Genomic DNA, 20,679 nt, shown 5'->3' with positions numbered 1-20,679 from the left:
CTGAAGATTTGTAGTAACTGGTAGAAGAATCAGAGTGGACCCGAGGGGAACCATGTCTCTCCTCCTCTCTGCACCTCGACAGGAGGACGTCATTCCTCCTGAGGGTTTGTCCTCGGAACAATGGAGTTGGGGCTGTGAGCTCCGGATTTCCTCAGCCGTTTCCTTCCATTATTCCCTCTGCTTGTCTGCCACTATTGTAGGTGATGAATGACTACCTCCTGTTGTGAGGTTTAGTTTCTAAATAAAAGTTGGTGTGAAGGCTAGGATACCTGGCAGACCCCTGTATCTGAGCTTCCCCACACTCTACACCTCTATGGGAAAGAAATTTGGGAGAGTGAGGCACATTTTGTTGCTGACTTGTGTATCCAGACGTGGATACACGTCTCTGAGCTCCATCCCTACCCCTCGCGCTCTGTCCCCGATCCCGAGTGTTGGTGATGATCTAGGTGCAGGAGGTCCACACTCTCAATGCACTGACTGCACCCTCCCCTCTCCTGTGAACACCAGGGTAAGAGTTTCAGGATGGATCATAGTCCTCTCCTTCACGTCATGAGAAACCTCCACTGCCTGTCCACATAGGATGCGTTGGTCTTCTCCAGCACTTTTACTGTGAAATGTTTAATGGGGGGGACAGGGTTGGGGCCTACAGACGTTATCACATGTGCTCACTCTGCAGACTGGCCTCTCCAGTCTGACTTACGCCCACATCTAGAGGTGAGACTGTTGCTGTGTCACATGAGGTGTGGCACCCACCGTGTTGCAGAAGAGGCACAGTAAGATCCCACCTTGCCAACACCCTTGTTGTAGCAGACTGGCGGTGGGGGGTTGATCAGCCTCTCAAACTCCATTGCTGCTCACTGATCCATCCCATCTCCAAAGCCCTTCTGCATCCACCTTGGGTTTGAATAGCTTGCTGCCATTTTCAGGGAAGGGCAGGGCTTTGGGTTTGGGGAGCCATTGTGAATCCAGCTGGTTGCGTGGATTTGAGTGGGAGTTGGCAGTGGTGGGCATTTCCTCTCACAAACTATGTATTCTGGTTGTCTTTGCTGAGCCCTGCTGTCTCTGGCCTTGTTTACACACACGACCACCTACACCCCCCCCCCCCCCCCCGCCTTTAAGCACTCTCCAAATGCAGCCAGAAGGTGAGAAGCGGTCCCAAATAGGAACAGCAGCCTCACACACTCCTTCCAGCCCACAGAAATGACAAGCTGTTGGGAGATCCATTTACAGACTTATGAATTTATTGCAGGGCCTCCACTCCAGGTCCCCGGTGCGTGAAGAACACACACATAATGAGGCCTCTACCGGAGAGGCCCCTCCCCGGTTTTTCACCTTTCTATTTACTCAGCTTGAGTCCTTCACCATCTCGATCAGGCCTCCCTTAGCCCCTTCTATTCTAAAGAGAAGACCGCCCACCACCCCTACCCAATCTCTCCTTGTGGAAACCAGCGTTCTCATGCTGACAATCTCCTTTGCATCTTCCCTTTTGTAATCACAGCTTCCCCCTGCTGAGGTGGCAGGTGACCTGTGCAGGTCAGCGTGGTCAGTGGGACCTTCACCTTGCAGGTCAGTCGGAGACTGTTGCAGTGTCACAGAGTTTGGCATTGAGTGTGAGTGTAGTGACTGAGGCTGGCTCTGAAGAAAGGTACCAACTGTTCAGGAAAGTTGTGGCCTGAAAGATATGGTGGGGGCACTGGTTTGTGAGGAGATGCTGTCCGCACCTGAGGCATCTCGCCTGGTGTAAGAGAGAGAGAGAGAGAGAGAGAGGGGACCTGGAATTCGGGTGGTGAAATGTTGAAAAAGCACACGTGGGATAAATGAGAACTATGATTCCCCTTGTTCATTAACTGGGGCAGTTTTAAATGAAGTGGTGAAAGGTCAGAGAGGAATTGTGGGTGATTTGGGAGATGGTGGGAAGTGATCTGGAACCTACTGTCTGAAAGGCAGAAGCCCTCTGAACATTCAAGAAGAATGTTGCTGAGCCCTTGAGGGGCCTTGAACTGTAGGGCTAGAAACTGAAAGCTGGTAAATGGGATGGACGGAAATGTTCTACACTGTAAATGTCTCTGATCCTATTGGGATCTTTCTGTGCCCTCTGGCAGCCATGTTGCCTGTGCTGATATGGTGACCACATCTCAAACGCATGGTTTTTAAAACCAAATCTTCTGTAAAGTAATTTCTGAGCTCTCAAAATGCTAGTACAAATGCTTTTTGGACACACAGGTGTTAGAAACTGCAAACAAAAACAGGCAGAGTGAGATATGAATTAGTAACAGCAGCTATGAAACCACTAGATCAGCACCAAACCCTTCTGGCTCACTAGCATCATTCAGGGTAGGATATCTGCCGTCCTTGCCTTGTCTTTGCTGGCCTATATGTGACTTCCAAATCCCTCACGCCCGGCAGACTCTGGATTGGCAGGGCAGTTTGGGATGGTTGCTAACGGTTTCAGAGGCACCCACCTCCCAGAAAATGAATAAAAAGAAACCAGCCCCGCCCTCTCAGAGACATTCAGAGAGTGGCCTTCTTCTCAGGCGGTCTCTCCATCGTCGACTGGTCAAAGATTGGGGATCTATGCCTCAAACTAAAAAGGCATCAATCATTTATCAAAGACAGAAATGTTTCAAACCAACTAAATAAACAAGCTCAGAGAACTGTGAAAGCCCATACTCCCTGTAGCTAGTGTGCATCGTTTGGGCTATGATTCTTCATCGGTCGGTAGGTGGTGGAGAAAGAGCTGCCTTCATCCCAAATGGGATGGTAGAGAAGTTCACTCAATGGACATACACTTGGAGACATCACAGTTGTTGCTGTGACCCGGGGATAACTAACTTGGGGGTGTTTGTGCATGAATTCAAACATCGGTTTACAGGTATAACAAGTTATCAAGAAGGCAAATGAAATGTTGGCCTTCATTGCTAGAGGGATTGATTTTAAGAGCAGGGAGCTTATGCTGCAACTGTACAGGGTACTGGTGAGGCTGTACATGTGGTTCTGTGCGCAGCTCTGATGGCCTCACTTGAGGAAAGATATACTTGGTTCTGGAATGAGGGGGTTAAACTAAGGAGAGATTGACCTGCCTGGGATTGTACTTCTGGAATTCAGAAGAATGAGAGGGGATCTTACAGAAACACATAAAATCATGAAAGTGATAGATCCCATAGTGGCAGGAAAATTGTTTCCACTGGTAAGGGAGACTAAAACTAGGGGACCTAGCCTCAGGGTTCGAGAGAGTAGGTTTAGGATGAAGATGAGATGTTTTCCCCAGAGTCACGAATCTGAGGAATTCTCTGCCTAAGGAAGCAGTAGAGGCTACCTCATTAAATATCTTTAAGACACAGTTAGATTTTTTCCTTGGGGGGGAATTTAATGTTTACTGGGAAAAGGCAGGTAGATGGAGCTGAGTCCATGGCCAGATCGCATTGAATGGTGGAGCAGGGCCAAACCGCTGACTCCTGCTCCTATTTCGTGTGTTCTGATGTAAGTGGTGCAGAGGTTGGAGGATTTGATGAGAAACAGGAACAGGATAAATGGAAAGTGTCTTTAAAGCGTTTAGAACACAGGACTAGGGATTGAGGACTGGGAAGTAAGATCAGCAGATATGGTTTGATGCTGGCACAGACAGAATGGGCTGAAAGGCCTGTACTATAAATATCTCTGATCACGTGTGGTGCTGAGATCTTCTTGTGCCTGAGCTAGAGTACACAGTACGTTGTCAGGGTCTCAGCAGAAAGCCCAGACCGTTCTGACAGTGTTGCAGGCAACATCTTGGCCAGCTTGCTGGGTCAAGGTACAGGTGTTCTCCCCCCACCATTACAAAGGTAGGCCGTTCCTATGAAACCTTTCTTAAGCCGAAATGGCGTAAAGTGAAGAACCATTAATTTATATGGGAAAAATTTTCATAAAAGCAAAAATCCTCTTTGTAATGTGAAAACAGGTTACTAATGTAGGTCTTTTGTAAAAGCGAAGTGGCGTAAAATGAACATTTGTAAAGTGAGGGACACCTGTACCAGGGAGAGGGGTTCTGCCTTCACTCCTGTTGGAGGCAGGAGTGTGATTAAAGGCCAGGGGGTGTTTTAAAAGGAGAAACCACAGAAGTTTTAAAATGGGAATAGTTGGCTTTGATGTGCACTGAGAGGAGGAGTAACTGAGGTAGTTGTAAAATATATTTCGACGTGTGGGGTAGCCTGTAACTCAGAAGCAGAGGTAGGTCCTGGATCAGGCCCATCCTGAACAGCTGATAAACGCTGTCTGGACTCTTCACAGGTAACGCACGTTGAGACAAGCACCAACTGCTGCCGGCAGGCCTTTGAGGTGAAAAAACACAGCTTGGCGTATCTGAGAGCTGCCGACCTAAGGGAATGCTGTCAGACCGGCACGTTCCTCAGGGTACAGGACTATGTTGATGATATCCTCTGTAGTCACTACAAAGGCTCTGCAGGGAAGGAGCACACTGGGCACTGAGGGGCTGGATCCTGAGTAACATCCTCTCAAAGACCTGATGCTGTCAAGAGAGGGAACACTGTCAGGGTGTGTGTTGTATTGATGATGCAATGAACATAGAGTCATGCAGTGCAGGAACAGGCCTTACAGCCCATCTCAGTCATGCTGAACTAGCCCTATTTGCCTGAGTTTGGCCCATTTCCCTCTAAACCTTTCTTAACTACTGTACGTTTCGGGTCTGTTAGAATGGCTTTTAAACATTGTAATGTACCAATCTCTACACAGCCCTCTGGAAAAACAACCCTCAGCTCACTTTTAAAATTTTCCCCTCTTGATCTACATCCTCTGGTTTTAGACTTCTTTACCCATGGAAAAGATTGTGTCCATATGAACCCTCCAACCCCCTCTGATTTTATAAATCTCTCTAAGGTCATCCCTCAGCCTCCTTTACTCCGGGGAAAACAATCACAGTCTTTACAGCTTCACTTCAAATCTCACACCCTCCAGTGGCAGTGACGTCCTTCTCCGCACCCTTCCCAGCTTAATGACATCTTTCCTGTAGCTGGGTGACCAGAACAGGACACGATACTCCAAGTGTGGTCTCGCCAATGACTTGCCCAGGTATAATACGACATCCCAGTTCTTGTACTCCGTGTCCTTGCCTCTGAATTATATAGTACTTCCGGTTTGTTTAATTTTGAAGTAAGAGAGGCCCCTGACTGACTGGCGTTCCTCTTGCAGCTGAGAAGGTGACCTCGCTGGGCAGGGACTGGCACAAGTTCTGCCTGAAGTGTGAGCGCTGCAACAAGATCCTGTCGCCGGGCAGCCATGCTTCAGTGAGTACCCTCATACAGGAAGCCTGGAGGAAGGAGTGCCCCCCCTCACCGCACTGCCCTAAACACCAGCGACATAACAGGCAAAAGCATGTAGTCCTCACTGCACCCCCAGGCACATTTCACACACATTTGTGTTCTCCCAGCACCTGAGGCCATTCAGTCCATCAAGAATACTGGCTCTCATTGCACACCCATAGGCCCCATTTCCCCACCTACTTTTCTGTCTAACATCCCTGGCCAGATTTTGCCATCTACTTGCACATTAGGGGCAATTTCAGCAGTTAGTTAACCTACTGAACTTCATGTTGTTGGGCTGTGGGTGGGGGGGGGGGGGGTGTGAGGTGAGATTGGGGCCACAGGACAAGTGTACACTCTGCACAAAGTCAGCACCAGAGGTACGGGTTGAACTCGTGTCTCTAGTGCTGTGAGTCAGCAGCTCGTCCTGCGCGCTGCTTCTCTCTGACACATGGGTTGTGGACACGTCCATGTGCTCAATACTCCCGTCAGGCCCAGCCAGCTGTGGATTGGGTGTGGGCTGCGGCTGCCTTCCAAGCCCAGCATCACCCTCCTCTCTGACAGAAAGGAAAGGTTGGTGTTTGTGTGGTGACTTCCATACTCCCAGAGAGACCTTCCATATTGTTCAAACAGTCATAGCCATGGTGTGATTAACAGAGACACAGCCTGTCCTCCCCAATCCCATTGACACATATCCTGCACTAATCCTATCTACATTCCCCTCATTTCTATCATTTACCCAGCCACAGCCAATTAGCCCACCTACGCTGACTTCTTTGGGATGTGGTGGGGTGGGCGGGGGAACTGGATCACCTGGAGAATGCCCAGTAGTCACGAGTAGGTACAGGCTCAACAAAAGTAGTAACAGAGACCAGGATCAGACTGAGGGAGAGGCAATGGCTCTACCTGCTACAGTGCTGTCCTATGCTCCGCATCCCTTTCTTCAGGAAACGATGTCAGATGATGTGTGGGCTCTGGCATTGGGCAGTATGTTCACATTATGCACTTTTTGCAAAAGATCACCTCCCCCTTCCACTCTGCTGCTGATCCCATTAGCGGGTCTTCACAGGGAAGCTTTGTACGATGGTGCTCAGCATCTTTTTTTGGTTTTGGCTGTGCAGCACTCTGATGCACACACAAAATACTGGAGGAACCCAGCAGGTCAGGCAGCATCTATGGAAATCAATAAACAGTCTTAACTTTTGGCCAAGACCCTCCTTCAGGACTGGAAAGGAAGTGGGAAGATGCCAGAGTAAAAAGCTGGGGGGTGGGGGGGGGGAAGAACAATCTAGAAGGTGATGGGTTAAACCAACAGCTGTCAGAACAGAGAGGGACAGAGTGGGTGGGGAGACGGTGGGGTGAGCAGAGGGAGAGGACCGGTGATGGGGAAGGAGGGGGTGCTCGGGGAGGGGTTACGAGCTACTCACACTGCCTGTGTCCTTACCCTCACAGCATGACGACAAGCCTTACTGCCACAAGCCGTGCTACGCCACCTTGTTTGGGCCGAAGGGTGAGTGTGGACAGCCCGTCTCTGGGGGTGGTGAGCTTCCTGGGGATCCCCAGTACCGGAGAGTGAGGATCAGAGACTCCAGTGACACCTCGGGTCTGCCTCGTCCTTCTCCCCCGTCCCGTGCACAGCTGTTCCCATTGGCTGTCTCTCACATCCTTTCATTAGATGTATGTGGATGGGGATGTGTATCGTGCACTCCAGCATCCTGAGCTAGTGGAAGTGGACTTGAATACCCTCCTGCCCTGGTGGAGGGGTGCTACCAGACCTCACTCCTTCATATTCCCCGTGTGTAGAACTGCTTCCAGCTGCTTGCAGCCCTCCCATTCCTGTGGATCAGGTCCCCAGGCAGGACACGCCCGATCTGTGCGGATCACAGAGCTGTTCCTTACCTTTCCTGGTAATGCAACCTGTCTCTCTCCCCGCTCGCCCCATCGGCACTCCATGGGTTCGGGAACAGAGTGCCAGACAAACTGCTGTAACCCCATTTGTTCTCTCCTGTTCACAGGTGTCAACATTGGCGGTTTTGGTTCCTACATCTATGACCAGCCCCCTCCATCGTCGGGCACACAGCCAGCCCCAGCCCCCGAGGGTTCAGCACCTACAGCAGCCGTGAAGAAGACTGCAGCTCCCGTCCGGGGCCCCAGCAAAGGTAGGGTGCTCTGGCTCCGGGCTGCTCACCGCCTCTTCACGTTTTCATTCCGCTGAGGGTGGGGTCTGATTTTAGATTTACCTATCATATGTATATCACTTTTTAATCCCAGCAACAGCCTTGTCAACCTTTTCTGTACCCTCCACAGCTTAATCACAACCTTCCTACAGCGTGTTTCTATCTGTATGACACCGGGAACTGTACACTATATTCCAAGTGCAGTCTCAACAATATTTTGTGCAGCCCTGTCATCTCTTGTATTCAGTGCCACGACCAATGAAGACAAGTGGTCTTCACATACCATCCTGTCTGCCTATATACTTGTAGCCCTAGGTCTCTCTGTGTAACAACACTGCAGGTGGACTCTGCAAGACCTGCCTGTTGTAACTTCTTAAGTAACAGTTCACATGTGCCTGTTAAATTAGTAATTAGTTTGTTATTGTCAGTGTACTGAGATATCTTTTTCTTGCCAGCCATCCGTACAGATCATTTACAAACATAAGTACATCACGGTAACACAAGGGAAAAGCAATAACAGAATGCAGAATATGGTAGTACCATCACAGGGAAAGTGCACTGCAGATAGACAATAAGGTACCAGGGGCCGTGACGATGTGCGTTGTACAAGAACGCTGTTCAGCAGCAGGAAAGAAGCTGTCCTTGAACCTGATGGTGCATGTTTTCAAGCTTCAGCTCAGTGGGATGGAAGAGAAGAGGGAATGACTGGGTGGGAGGGTTTATGCTGGCTGCTTTTCTGAGGTAGCGGGAAGTATAGACAGAGTCCATGGACGGGAGACTGATTTCCATGAGCTTTGTCCATGGTTCTCTTCGGTTTCTTGCAGTCTCAGGTAGAGTAGTTGCCGTACCAAGCTGGAATGTAGGTTGCCTTCTGTTGTGTAGCTGTAAGAATTGGTGAGGGTAGTGCAGTCACAATTAATTTCCTTCGCCATGGCCCACATTCCTGTTGTGTTGCAAGGAAATGCAACAGGACTGCAATGCTCTCGAGAGGCTCAGCAGCTTTAAATTCCTCAGAACACCTGACCCAAGCTCAGCATGTAAGCATGTCAGTGCCTCTACTTCCTTTGAAGTTTGCAAAGATTCAGCGTGACATCTGAAACCTTAACAAAATTATATAGATGTGTGGTGGAAAATGTATTGACTAGTTACATCATGGCCTGGTATGGAAACACCAATGCCCTTGAATAGAAAATGCTACAAAAAGTAGTTGATAGGGCCCAGTCCCTCTCCGCCATTGAGCACATCTACACGGAGTGCTGTCGCAAGAAAACAGCGTCCATCATCAGGCACCCAGGTCATGCTCTCTTCTTGCTGATAACATCAGGACAGGAGCCTCAGGACTCACACCACCAGGTTCAGGAACAGTTATGACACCTCAACCATCAGCCTCCTCAAACAGAGGGGATAACTTCGCTCAACTTCACTGGCCCCATCACTGAACTGTTCCCACAACCTATGGACTCACTGTTAAGAACTCTTCAAAGTTCAAATTTAAAAATTCATGTATGACTCTGAGATTTTTTTGTGGGCATACTCAATAAGTCCAATGGAAGACCACGCCAACAAGGCACCAAACCAATAATAAAATAAATAAACAATAAATATCGAGAGCATGAGGTGAAGAGTTTTGAATATGAGTATGATCTTGATATTTTTTTTTCTTTTGTTTGTTGTCTTTTGCACACTAGTCCTCTCTGTTGTACGCGGTCTTTCATTGATTCTGTTATGGTTATTGGATCTACTGAGTGTGTCCACGAGGAAACAAATCTCTGGGTTATATATGGTGGCATATGTAGTTTGATAATACATTTACTGTGAACACATTCTTCACTCTCCTTTCCATTTCCCCTTTTATAGTTGCCTAAAGCCCTACCTGTCTGATAACATTTGCCTCCTCGTCCTCAGTACCAAGCACCCTTTGACAGTGCAGAGATTAGGGACCTTTTCCTACTTCAAGGGTACAAAGCCTATGTATCATTAAAATGGCAGGTAGTGAGTTCTACTGACGGTGAGACTAACTAGCCTTCTATAATCCTCAGCCTCGAGCATGACCACGTTTGCCGGGGAGCCCAACATCTGTCCGAGGTGTGAGAAGAAGGTCTACTTTGGTGAGTCCATCGTACTGTGTTCAACTTCAAGGGTGACACCACTCACCCAGCTGAGGGCAGGAGTGTGGAGAACCCAGCTCAGGGATGCAGCCAGTGTCCCCAGGGCAGTGTTACCAAGGGGACACTCATGACTTTGGTCCTTCAGCTGGGCAGGTTCACCTGCCTGCCTCAGCTTGGGGATATGGTTGTAGATGGAAGAGATTGGTTGTGTAAAACTGCCACCTTTTGTTACTGCCTACAGCCGAGAAGGTGACATCGCTTGGAAAGGACTGGCACCGCCCCTGCCTGCGGTGTGAGCGCTGCAGCAAGACTTTGAACCCAGGCGGCCATGCAGAGGTGAGAGGTTACCGAACAAGGTTCAGTACAAGTAGCAGCAAAGGCAAAGGCTGCGTGTCCACTGGCTTACAGGAGTTCCAACGTGCCTGACACAAAAATGGGCGCAGAACCTGTGAGCATGTCAGACCTATGCACTTGTCAGACTCGTTGCAACTGCCTGTAAGTGGATATAGAGAGGGCAGATCAATGTGGAGCCGGTAAAGGCAGAGCTGGTTGGTTCTGAGGTTTAGTATTTTGCTGGTGTTTCAATATTGTCACGTACCAAGATGCATTGTGAAGCTTGATTTGCACACTGTTCATACAGATCAAATTATCACACCATGCTTTGAGCTGGAATAAGGTGAAACAATAGCAATGCAGATAAAGAGAAAGGCTACCAAAAAAGTGGAGTTAGGGTAAATGATAAAGTTCAGAATCATAATAAGGTAGCTTGTGAGGTGGAGAGTTCATCTCATCCATTCAGGAGTCTGGTGACAACAGGACTTGTGCCTGGTGGTTGTATGGAGTGTTGGCTCGGTGGCACTGCTGTGTTCCATTGACTCAGGGTAAAGCAGCGGCAACAGACCACGATATTTCAGCCTGCGATCTTCCCCTTGCAGTGTTGGCGATGGGGAAGCCCCATGTGTCTCTCAGTTCCCCAGGATCCATCGTCCTGGTCCAGTTGTCCTTGTGGTTGGCAGGCATGGACATTTCCCACTTATCTGTTCTGCAAACACATCATGCCTAATAATCCTGAAGATAAAGGAATCCATAGGGGGCAGTGAATGCAATATAATAGAATCCACCCTGCAGTCGGTTATATTGGTATTGCACTGAGTAAAAGGAAATACAAAGGTGTAAGCGAGAATCTGGCCAAAGTTGATGGAAAAGGGACACTCTCAGAGATGATGACAGAGCAGCAATGGCTGGAGTTTCTGGGACCATCTGTAGGGGCAGATATCGCACTTGTTCCGCTTGCAAGGATAAGTGCCAGGAGGGAGATCAGTGGGGAGGAACGAATGGACAAGGGAGTTGTGTAGGGAGCGATCCCTGTGGGTGGGGAGGGAAAGATGTCCTTGGTGGTGGGATTCCTTTGGAGGTGGCAGAAGTTTCAGAGAATTATGTGTTGGAGCTGGAGTCTGGCAGGTTGGAAGGTGAGGATGAGAGGAACCCTATCCCTGGTAGGGAGGTAAGAGGATGGAGTGAGAGACGTGTGAAATGGAAGAGATGCGGTTGAGGGCAGCATTGATGGTGGATAAAAGGAAGCCCCTTTCTTTGAAAAAGGAGGGCATCTCCTTCATTCTAGAATGAAAAGCTTCATCCTGAGAGCAGGTCTGGCAGAGATGGAAGAAATGAGAGAAGGGGGTGGTGTTTTAACAAGTAACAGGGTGGGAAGAGGTACAGTCCAGGTAGTTGTGACAGTCCGTGGGTTTATAATAAACATGAGTAGATCAGCTGTCTCCAGAGATAGAGAAAGGGGAGGGAGGTGTCAGAAATGACCAGGTAGTTGGAGGTGAAGTTAATGAAGTCGACAAACTCTGCATGGATGCAGGAAGCAGCACCAATGCACTCCCCAACGTAGCGTAGGAAAAGAGGGGGGCGGGCACGAGTGTAGGCTTGGAACATAGACTGTTCCACATAGCCAACAAAATGCTGGGACCCGTGCAAGTGCCCATGGCTACTCCTTTTGTTTGAAGGAAGTGGGAGAAGCAAAGGAGACATTTAGAGTGTTCCGCTAGACAGAGGAGAGGAGAGTGGTGGTGGAGGGGAACTGGTTAGGTCTGGTGTTCAGAAAGAAATTGAGAAATTTGAGGCCTTCCTGGTTGGGGATGGAGGTATGTAGGGACTGGGCATCCGTGGTGAAAATAAGATTGGGGCCAGGGAACTTGAAATCATTGAAAAGATCCGGAGTGTGTGAGGTGTCACAGATGTAGGTAGGAAGGGACTGAACCAGGAGGGATAAAACTGAGTCGAGGTATGCCGATATGAGTTCAGTGGGGCAGGAACAAGCTGAAACAATGGGTCTACCTGGACAAGTGGGTTTGTGGATCTTGGATAGGAGGTAGAGCGGTCATGTTGCAACTCTACACATCTCTGGTGAGACCACAGTTAGAGTATTGTGTTCAATTCTGGTCACCTCATTATAGGAAGGATGTGGAAGCTATGGAGAGGGTGTAGAGGAGATTTACCAGGATGTTGCCTGGTTTGGAGAACTAGTCATATGAAGCAAGGTTAGCAGAGCTGGGACTTTTCTCTTTGGAGCGTAGAAGAATGAGAAGGGACTTGATAGAGGTCTACAAGATTACGAGAGGCATAGATGGGGTGGATAGTCAGTTGTTTCCCAGGGCACCAGTAGCAAACACCAGAAGGCAGATGTACAAAATTAAGGGAGGGAAGTTTAGGGGAGACATCAGGGGTAAGTTTTTTACACAGAGGGTTGTGAGTGCCTGGAATTACTTGCCAGGGATGGTGGTGGAGGCTAAAACATTAGGGGTATTTAAGAGCCTCTTGGACAGGCACATGGATGAAAGAAAAATAGAGGGTTATGGGGTAGTGTGGGTTTAGTACTTTTTTTTAAGGATTATATGGGTCGGCACAACTTGGAGGGCTGAAGGGCCTGTACTGTGCTGTAGTGTTCTGTGGTAAAAAAGGGAGGTGTGGGGTGTGAGAACCATGAGGCTGGTGGCAGTGGATGCGAGATCCCAAGAGTCAATAACATTGGTGATGGTGTGGGAGACAATGGCCTGGTGTTCCTTAGTGGGGTCCTCTTCAAGGGGTAAGTAAGAGGAGGTGTTTGAGAGTTGGTCTCAGCAGGGGAGAGATCAGTATGCAAAAATTAGTGGGAAATTAGAGGATTGGGGAGCTTTTAAAATCCAACAGAAAGCAAGGGAAAAAGCAATAAGGAGAGAATAGATAAAATACAAGATAAGCTAGCCAATAATATAAGACGATACCAAAAGGTTTTTCAGATTTATAAAGAGTAAAAGGGAGTCAAGGGCAGATATAAGACTACTGGGAAACGATGCTGGAGAGGTAGTAATGGGGTGCAAAGAAATGGAGGACAATTTGCACCACTCTTACTATGGAAGATACTAGCGTTACGACAGCTGTTTGAGTGTGTCGGGTGTGGGGACAGATGTGAGTATAATTGACAGTGTTACGACAGCTGTTTGAGTGTGTCGGGTGTGGGGACAGATGTGAGTATAGTTGACAGCGTTACGACAGCTGTTTGAGTGTGTCGGGTGTGGGGACAGATGTGAGTATAGTTGACAGCGTTACGACAGCAGTTTGAGTGTGTCGGGTGTGGGGACAGATGTGAGTATAGTTGACAGCGTTACGACAGCTGTTTGAGTGTGTCGGGTGTGGGGACAGATGTGAGTATAATTGACAGTGTTACGACAGCAGTTTGAGTGTGTCAGGGCCTGGGGACAGATGTGAGTATAGTTGACAGTGTTACGACAGCTGTTTGAGTGTGTCAGGGCCTGGGGGCAGATGTGAGTATAGTTGACAGTGTTACGACAGCTGTTTGAGTGTGTCGGGTGTGGGGACAGATGTGAGTATAGATGACAGCGTTACGACAGCTGTTTGAGTGTGTCGGGTGTGGGGACAGATGTGAGTATAGTTGACAGCGTTACGACAGCTGTTTGAGTGTGTCGGGTGTGGGGGCAGATGTGAGTATAGTTGACAGCGTTACGACAGCTGTTTGAGTGTGTCGGGTGTGGGGACAGATGTGAGTATAGTTGACAGCGTTACGACAGCTGTTTGAGTGTGTCGGGTGTGGGGACAGATGTGAGTATAGTTGACAGCGTTACGACAGCTGTTTGAGTGTGTCGGGTGTGGGGACAGATGTGAGTATAGTTGACAGCGTTACGACAGCTGTTTGAGTGTGTCGGGTGTGGGGACAGATGTGAGTATAGTTGACAGCGTTACGACAGCTGTTTGAGTGTGTCGGGTGTGGGGGCAGATGTGAGTATAGTTGACAGCGTTACGACAGCTGTTTGAGTGTGTCGGGTGTGGGGGCAGATGTGAGTATAGTTGACAGCGTTACGACAGCAGTTTGAGTGTGTCGGGTGTGGGGGCAGATGTGAGTATAGTTGACAGCGTTACGACAGCAGTTTGAGTGTGTCGGGTGTGGGGACAGATGTGAGTATAGTTGACAGCGTTACAACAGCAGTTTGAGTGTGTCGGGTGTGGGGACAGATGTGAGTATAGTTGACAGCGTTACGACAGCAGTTTGAGTGTGTCGGGTGTGGGGACAGATGTGAGTATAGTTGACAGCGTTACGACAGCAGTTTGAGTGTGTCGGGTGTGGGGGCAGATGTGAGTATAGTTGACAGCGTTACGACAGCAGTTTGAGTGTGTCGGGTGTGGGGGCAGATGTGAGTATAGTTGACAGCGTTACGACAGCTGTTTGAGTGTGTCGGGTGTGGGGACAGATGTGAGTATAGTTGACAGCGTTACGACAGCTGTTTGAGTGTGTCGGGTGTGGGGGCAGATGTGAGTATAGTTGACAGCGTTACGACAGCAGTTTGAGTGTGTCGGGTGTGGGGGCAGATGTGAGTATAGTTGACAGCGTTACGACAGCTGTTTGTGTGTGTCGGGTGTGGGGTCAGATGTGAGTATAGTTGACAGCGTTACGACAGCTGTTTGAGTGTGTCGGGTGTGGGGACAGATGTGAGTATAGTTGACAGCGTTACAACAGCAGTTTGAGTGTGTCGGGTGTGGGGACAGATGTGAGTATAGTTGACAGCGTTACGACAGCAGTTTGAGTGTGTCGGGTGTGGGGGCAGATGTGAGTATAGTTGACAGCGTTACGACAGCTGTTTGAGTGTGTCGGGTGTGGGGGCAGATGTGAGTATAGTTGACAGCGTTACGACAGCAGTTTGAGTGTGTCGGGTGTGGGGGCAGATGTGAGTATAGTTGACAGCGTTACGACAGCTGTTTGAGTGTGTCGGGTGTGGGGGCAGATGTGAGTATAGTTGACAGCGTTACGACAGCAGTTTGAGTGTGTCGGGTGTGGGGGCAGATGTGAGTATAGTTGACAGCGTTACGACAGCTGTTTGAGTGTGTCGGGTGTGGGGGCAGATGTGAGTATAGTTGACAGCGTTACGACAGCAGTTTGAGTGTGTCGGGTGTGGGGACAGATGTGAGTATAGTTGACAGCGTTACGACAGCTGTTTGAGTGTGTCGGGTGTGGGGGCAGATGTGAGTATAGTTGACAGCGTTACGACAGCAGTTTGAGTGTGTCGGGTGTGGGGGCAGATGTGAGTATAGTTGACAGCGTTACGACAGCAGTTTGAGTGTGTCGGTGTGGGGACAGATGTGAGTATAGTTGACAGCGTTACAACAGCAGTTTGAGTGTGTCGGGTGTGGGGACAGATGTGAGTATAGTTGACAGCGTTACGACAGCTGTTTGAGTGTGTCGGGTGTGGGGACAGATGTGAGTATAGTTGACAGCGTTACGACAGCTGTTTGAGTGTGTCGGGTGTGGGGGCAGATGTGAGTATAGTTGACAGCGTTACGACAGCAGTTTGAGTGTGTCGGGTGTGGGGGCAGATGTGAGTATAGTTGACAGCGTTACGACAGCAGTTTGAGTGTGTCGGGTGTGGGGGCAGATGTGAGTATAGTTGACAGCGTTACGACAGCTGTTTGTGTGTGTCGGGTGTGGGGACAGATGTGAGTATCGTTGACAGCATTACGACAGCAGTTTGAGTGTGTCGGGTGTGGGGACAGATGTGAGTATAGTTGACAGCGTTACAACAGCTGTTTGAGTGTGTCGGGTGTGGGGGCAGATGTGAGTATAGTTGACAGCGTTACGACAGCTGTTTGAGTTTGTCAGGGCCTGGGGGCAGATGTGAGTATAGTTGCTATTACCGCTGAGAAAGTCGAAAGAACTGAAAAGTAAGTAGGTCATCTGGACCCAATGGACTGCACCCCAGAGTTCTGAAAAAGGTAGCTGAAGAGATTGTCGAGGTATTAGTAGTGATCTTTCAAGAATCACTAGATTCTGGAATGGTTGCCGAGGACTGTAAAATTGCAAATGTCACAGGGAAGGTGGCAAAAGAGCAGTTAGCCCAGCTTCAGGGACTGGGAAGATGTTTGAGTCCATTATCCGTGATGAGGTTCTGGGATACTTCGAGGCACATGATAAAATAGGCCAAAGTCAGCTTGGTTTCCTCTGGGAAGAATCTTGCTGCCTGACAAGTTTGTTGGACTTTTTTGAGGAAATAGCAGGTGGGATAAACAAAGCCTAGTTAGTGGATGTTGTTTACTTGAATTTTCAGAGGGTCTGTGATGAGGTGTCATACATGAGGCTGCTAAACAAGATTAGGGCCCATGGGATTACTGGAAAGGCATTAGCATGGATAGAAAGTTGGTTAACTGGCAGGAGGCAAAGAGTGGGGATAAAGGGGCCCTTTTCTGGATGGCTGGCTGGTGTTCCCACCAGTGTCAATATTTAGATTGCTTCTTTCCACGTTATATGGCAGTGATCTGGATGACGGAATTGATTACTTTGTGGCCAAGGTTGTGGATGATACAAAGATAGGTGAGGGGCAGGTAGTTTTGAGGAAGCAGGGAGTCTTCAGAAGGGCTTGGACAGATTAGAGAGTGGGCAAATAAACTGCAGATTGAATGGAATGTAGGGAGCTGAATGGTCATGAACTTTGGTAAAAGAAATAAAGGCATAAACCATTTTCTAAACGGGGAGCAAATTCAGAAATCAGGTGGAAAGGGCTTCGGAGTTCTTGGGCAGAATTACCTAAAGGTTAACTTGGAGGTTGAGTCAGTGATAAGGAAGGCAAATGTAATGTTAGCATTTCATTTCAAGAGGGTAGAATATAAAGGCAAGGATGTAATGCTGAGGCTTTATAGAGTATTGGTCAGACTGCAGCTGGAAAACGGTGAGCGATTCTGGGCCCAATATCTAAGAAAGGATGAGCTGGAATTGGAAAGTTTGCAGATAGGCTTAATGAGAATAATCTCTGGAATGCAAGGGTTACATATGAGGAACATTTGATGGCTCTTACTTGTACTCACTGGAGTTTAGTAGAATGGGAGGAATCTCGTTCAAACCTGTTGAATATTGAAAAGCCTAAGTAGAGTGGACATGGAGAGAATGTGTCCAGTAGTGGGGGAGTCTAAGACCAGTGGACACAGCCTCAGAATAGAGGGATGTCCCTTTAGAGCAGAGATGAGGAGGGATACCTTTAACGACAGGGAGTTCACTGCCACAGACAGCTGTGGAGGCCAAGTCCGTGGGTTATATTTAAAGCGGAATTTGATAGGTTCATGATCAGAATCAGATTTAATATCACCAGCATATATCATGAAATTTGTTAAGTTTACGGCAGCGGTACAATGCAATACACAATAAATAAATATAGAGAAAGAAAAACTGAGTTACGTTAAGTGTGTCCCTCTGTCTATTGACATATTTTATATATATATATACATACACACAAACGGACATCGTAAATATTATTTATTTATTTATTTGTGTGTTTGGTAAGGGTGTCCAAGGCAGGATAATAGGGTTGATATGAATAATAAATCAGCCATGATGGAATGGCAGATCAGACTCGACAGGCCAAATGGCCTCATTTGCTCCTATGAGAGATGTGGTTAGAGCAAACAGGCTCTGATGGTCTCCACATGATTGTGGAAGTGCACTGAGGGCCCCATGGGTTAGCTGAGCTGAGCTTCCCTCCCGAGGGCAGATTGTTAGTGAAACTACGTTAAGCACCATACCGATATTGGGACTTGCAGACTGATAATTGTGAAGTGGGGGTCCTGTTGGAAATGTCCCACAAATTCCCCTGTGCCAACTGGGTAGTGGCACAGTGGGTAGGGCCACTACTACACAGCTACTGCATTCTGGGTTCGGGTGCTTTTCGTGTGGAGTTGGCATGTTCTGGTGTTTATTATTGCCACGTACTGAGATACAGTCAAACCCTTTGTTTTGCATGCTACCCAGACAGGTTTATTCTAGAGTCATGGAGCAATGCAGCATGGATACAGGCCTTTCAGCCCGACAAGTCCATGCTGACCACCCAGATAGTCCCAGTTCTCAGATTTGCCCCCAGTTTGTAAATGCAGAGTAGAATCTGGGAAAAGCTGATGGGGATGTGGGGAGAATAAAGAATGGGAGTAGTGTAGGATCAGTGTACATATATGATTGATGGTCAACACAGAGTCAGTGAGGTAAAGGGACTGTTTCCTTGCTCTGTGACTAAGTGGTGGCCAGAGTTTTGTTCAGTGCAAAGCCCTTTCACACAAGCCTTTTCCAGGTGAGGCAACATTCACCTGCACATCTGTTGGAGTCATCTACTGTATCTGGTGCTCCCAGTGGGGCCTGCTTTACATCAGCGAGACCTGACATAGATTGGGGAACCACCTTGTCACACACCTGCGCTCCATCCGCCACAACAGGCAGGATTTCCTGGTGGCCACCCATTTTAGTCCTAACCCAAACCCATTCCTATCCCAGCATGATAGGCCACTCTCAGATTGGAGGAGCAACACCTCATATTCCACCTGGGTAGCCTTATCTGGATGACATGAGCATTGAATTTTCCAGCTAACAGTAATTCCAACCCCCTTTCTTTTTCCATTCTGCATTTTGGCTCCGCTCTTTACCCCTTTCCTTCTCTTCACCTGTCTATTATCTCTGGTGCCCCTCCTCCTGCTCTTTCTCCCATGGTCCACTCACCTGTCCTGTCAGATTCTTCTTCAGCCCTTTACCTTTTCCACCTATCATCTTCCAGCTTCTCATTCCTCCACACACCCCCTTCCCCCTCATCTCATTTCACCTATCACCTGCCAGCTTGTACTCCTTCCCCTCCCCCTACTTTATTCTGACTTCATGCCCCTCATTTCTAGTCTTGATGGAGGGTCTCGGCCCAAACTGTCAACTTTTTCTGCATAGCTGCTGCCTGACCTGCTGAACTCCTTCATCACGTTGTATGCTTTCCTCTGGATTCCCATTCTCTTGTGTTAGTGTAGATATGGATAATACTATGGGCCGAAGGGTCTGTTTCTCTCCTGAACAATTCTTTGGCTGTCTCTAAAAGAACAAGCAAGATGTTGGAGCTGTGACATCTGACCTCTTAACAGGGCCTGGTGTTCTATAAATCTCCTGTCCCAGCCCTGAACCTGGCTGCTGACTGGGGAAATGGTGAAGGAAGTGCAGCTTCCTGCTCCACACAACAACGTGCGTTGTTCTCTAGAGCCGACCCAGCTTGGAGAAAGCTCAGCTGTGAAAAACGTGTTGAGCTTCTGTGAATGAGAGAACTTGGTCGATCTGACAGCCTCAAATATAATTCATAGAACACCATTAATGTGTAAAATAAATATCACCTGGCATCTTGATGCCAGTTTTCATCTAGAGATTACCCATAGAACCATAGAACATTACAGCACAGAAACAGGCCTTTTGGCCCTTCTAGGCTGTACCGAACCATTTTTCTGCCTAGTCCCACTGATCTGCTCCTGGACCATAACCCTCCATACACCTCTCATCCATGTACCTGTCCAAGTTTTTCTTAAATGTTAAAAATGAGCCCACATTTACCACTTCATCTGGCAGCTCATTCCACACTCCCACCACTCTCTGTGTGATGAAGCCCCCCCCCCAATGTTCCCTGTAAACTTTTCCCCCTTCACCCTTAACCCATGTCTTCTGGTTTTTCTCTCCCCTAGCCTCAGTGTAAAAAGCCTGCTGGCATTCACTCTCTCTATACCCATCATAATTTTATATACCTCTATCAAGTCTCCCCTCTTTCTTCTACGCTCCAGGGAATAAAGTCCTAACCTATCCAACCTTTCTCTGTAACTCAGTTTCTCAAGTCCCAGCAACATTCTTGTAAACCTTCTCTGCACTCTTTCAACCTTATTAATATCCTTCCTGTAATTCAGTGATCAAAACTGCACACAATACTCCAAATTCGGCCTCACCAATGCCTTATACAACCTCACCATAACATTCCAACTCTTATACACAATACTTTGATTTATAAAGGCCAATGTACCAAAAGCTCTCTTTACTACCCTATCTACCTGTGACACCACTTTTAGGGAATTTTGTACCTGTATTCCTAGATCCTTCTGCTCTACTGCACTCCTCAATGTCCTACCATTTACCTTGTATGTTCTACCTTCGTTTTTCCTTCCAAAGTGCAATATCTCACACTTGTCTGTACTAAACTCCATCTGCCATTTCTCAACGCATTTTTTCAGCTGGTCCAGATCCCTCTGCAAGCTTTGAAAACCTTCCTCACTGTCCACTACACCTCCAATCTTTGTATCATCAGCAAATTTGCTGATCCAATTTGCCACATTATCATTCAGATCATTGATATAGATGACAAATAACAATGGACCCAGCACTGATCCCTGTGGCACACCACTAGTCACAGTCCTCCACTCAGAGAAGCAATTCTGCACTACCACTCTCTGACTTCTCCCACTGAGCCAATGTCTAGTCCAATTTACTACCTCACCATGTATATCTAGCGACTGAATCTTCCTAACTAACCTCCCATGCGGGACCTTGTCAAAGGCCTTACTGAAGTCCATGTAACCACATCCACTGCCTTCCCTTCATCCACTTTCCTTGTAACCTCCCTGAAAAGCTCTAATAGTTTTGTTAAACATGACTTACCACACACAAAGCCGTGTTGACTCTCCCTAATAAGTCCCCGTCTATCCAAATACTTGTAGATCCCATCTTTTAGTACTCCTTCCAATAATTTACCTACTACCAATGTCAAACTTACTGGCCTATAA

At 48.0% G+C, this 20,679-nt stretch overlaps 1 protein-coding gene across 2 annotated transcripts in view; it reads left to right on the top strand.

Annotated features, from left to right (window-relative positions):
• The window catches only part of crip2 (cysteine-rich protein 2), a 59,715-nt gene that overhangs the window by 26,481 nt on the left and 12,555 nt on the right, over nucleotides 1-20,679 (top strand). The window contains exons 2-6 of one of the 2 annotated variants that reach the window (XM_073040430.1): nucleotides 5,185-5,279; nucleotides 6,747-6,804; nucleotides 7,310-7,453; nucleotides 9,511-9,579; nucleotides 9,821-9,915. In XM_073040430.1, the coding sequence (XP_072896531.1) occupies nucleotides 5,185-5,279; nucleotides 6,747-6,804; nucleotides 7,310-7,453; nucleotides 9,511-9,579; nucleotides 9,821-9,915 (461 nt within the window). The remainder of the gene's footprint in view (nucleotides 1-5,184; nucleotides 5,280-6,746; nucleotides 6,805-7,309; nucleotides 7,454-9,510; nucleotides 9,580-9,820; nucleotides 9,916-20,679) is intronic. The other variant, XM_073040431.1, reaches the window with a different exon arrangement.

This window comes from Hemitrygon akajei, chromosome 3 (assembly GCF_048418815.1).
Source record: "Hemitrygon akajei chromosome 3, sHemAka1.3, whole genome shotgun sequence".
NCBI classification, from domain to species: Eukaryota; Metazoa; Chordata; class Chondrichthyes; order Myliobatiformes; family Dasyatidae; genus Hemitrygon; species Hemitrygon akajei.
The sequence above is the reverse complement of the archived record's forward strand: the minus strand, read 5'-3'. Positions and strand labels throughout refer to the sequence as shown.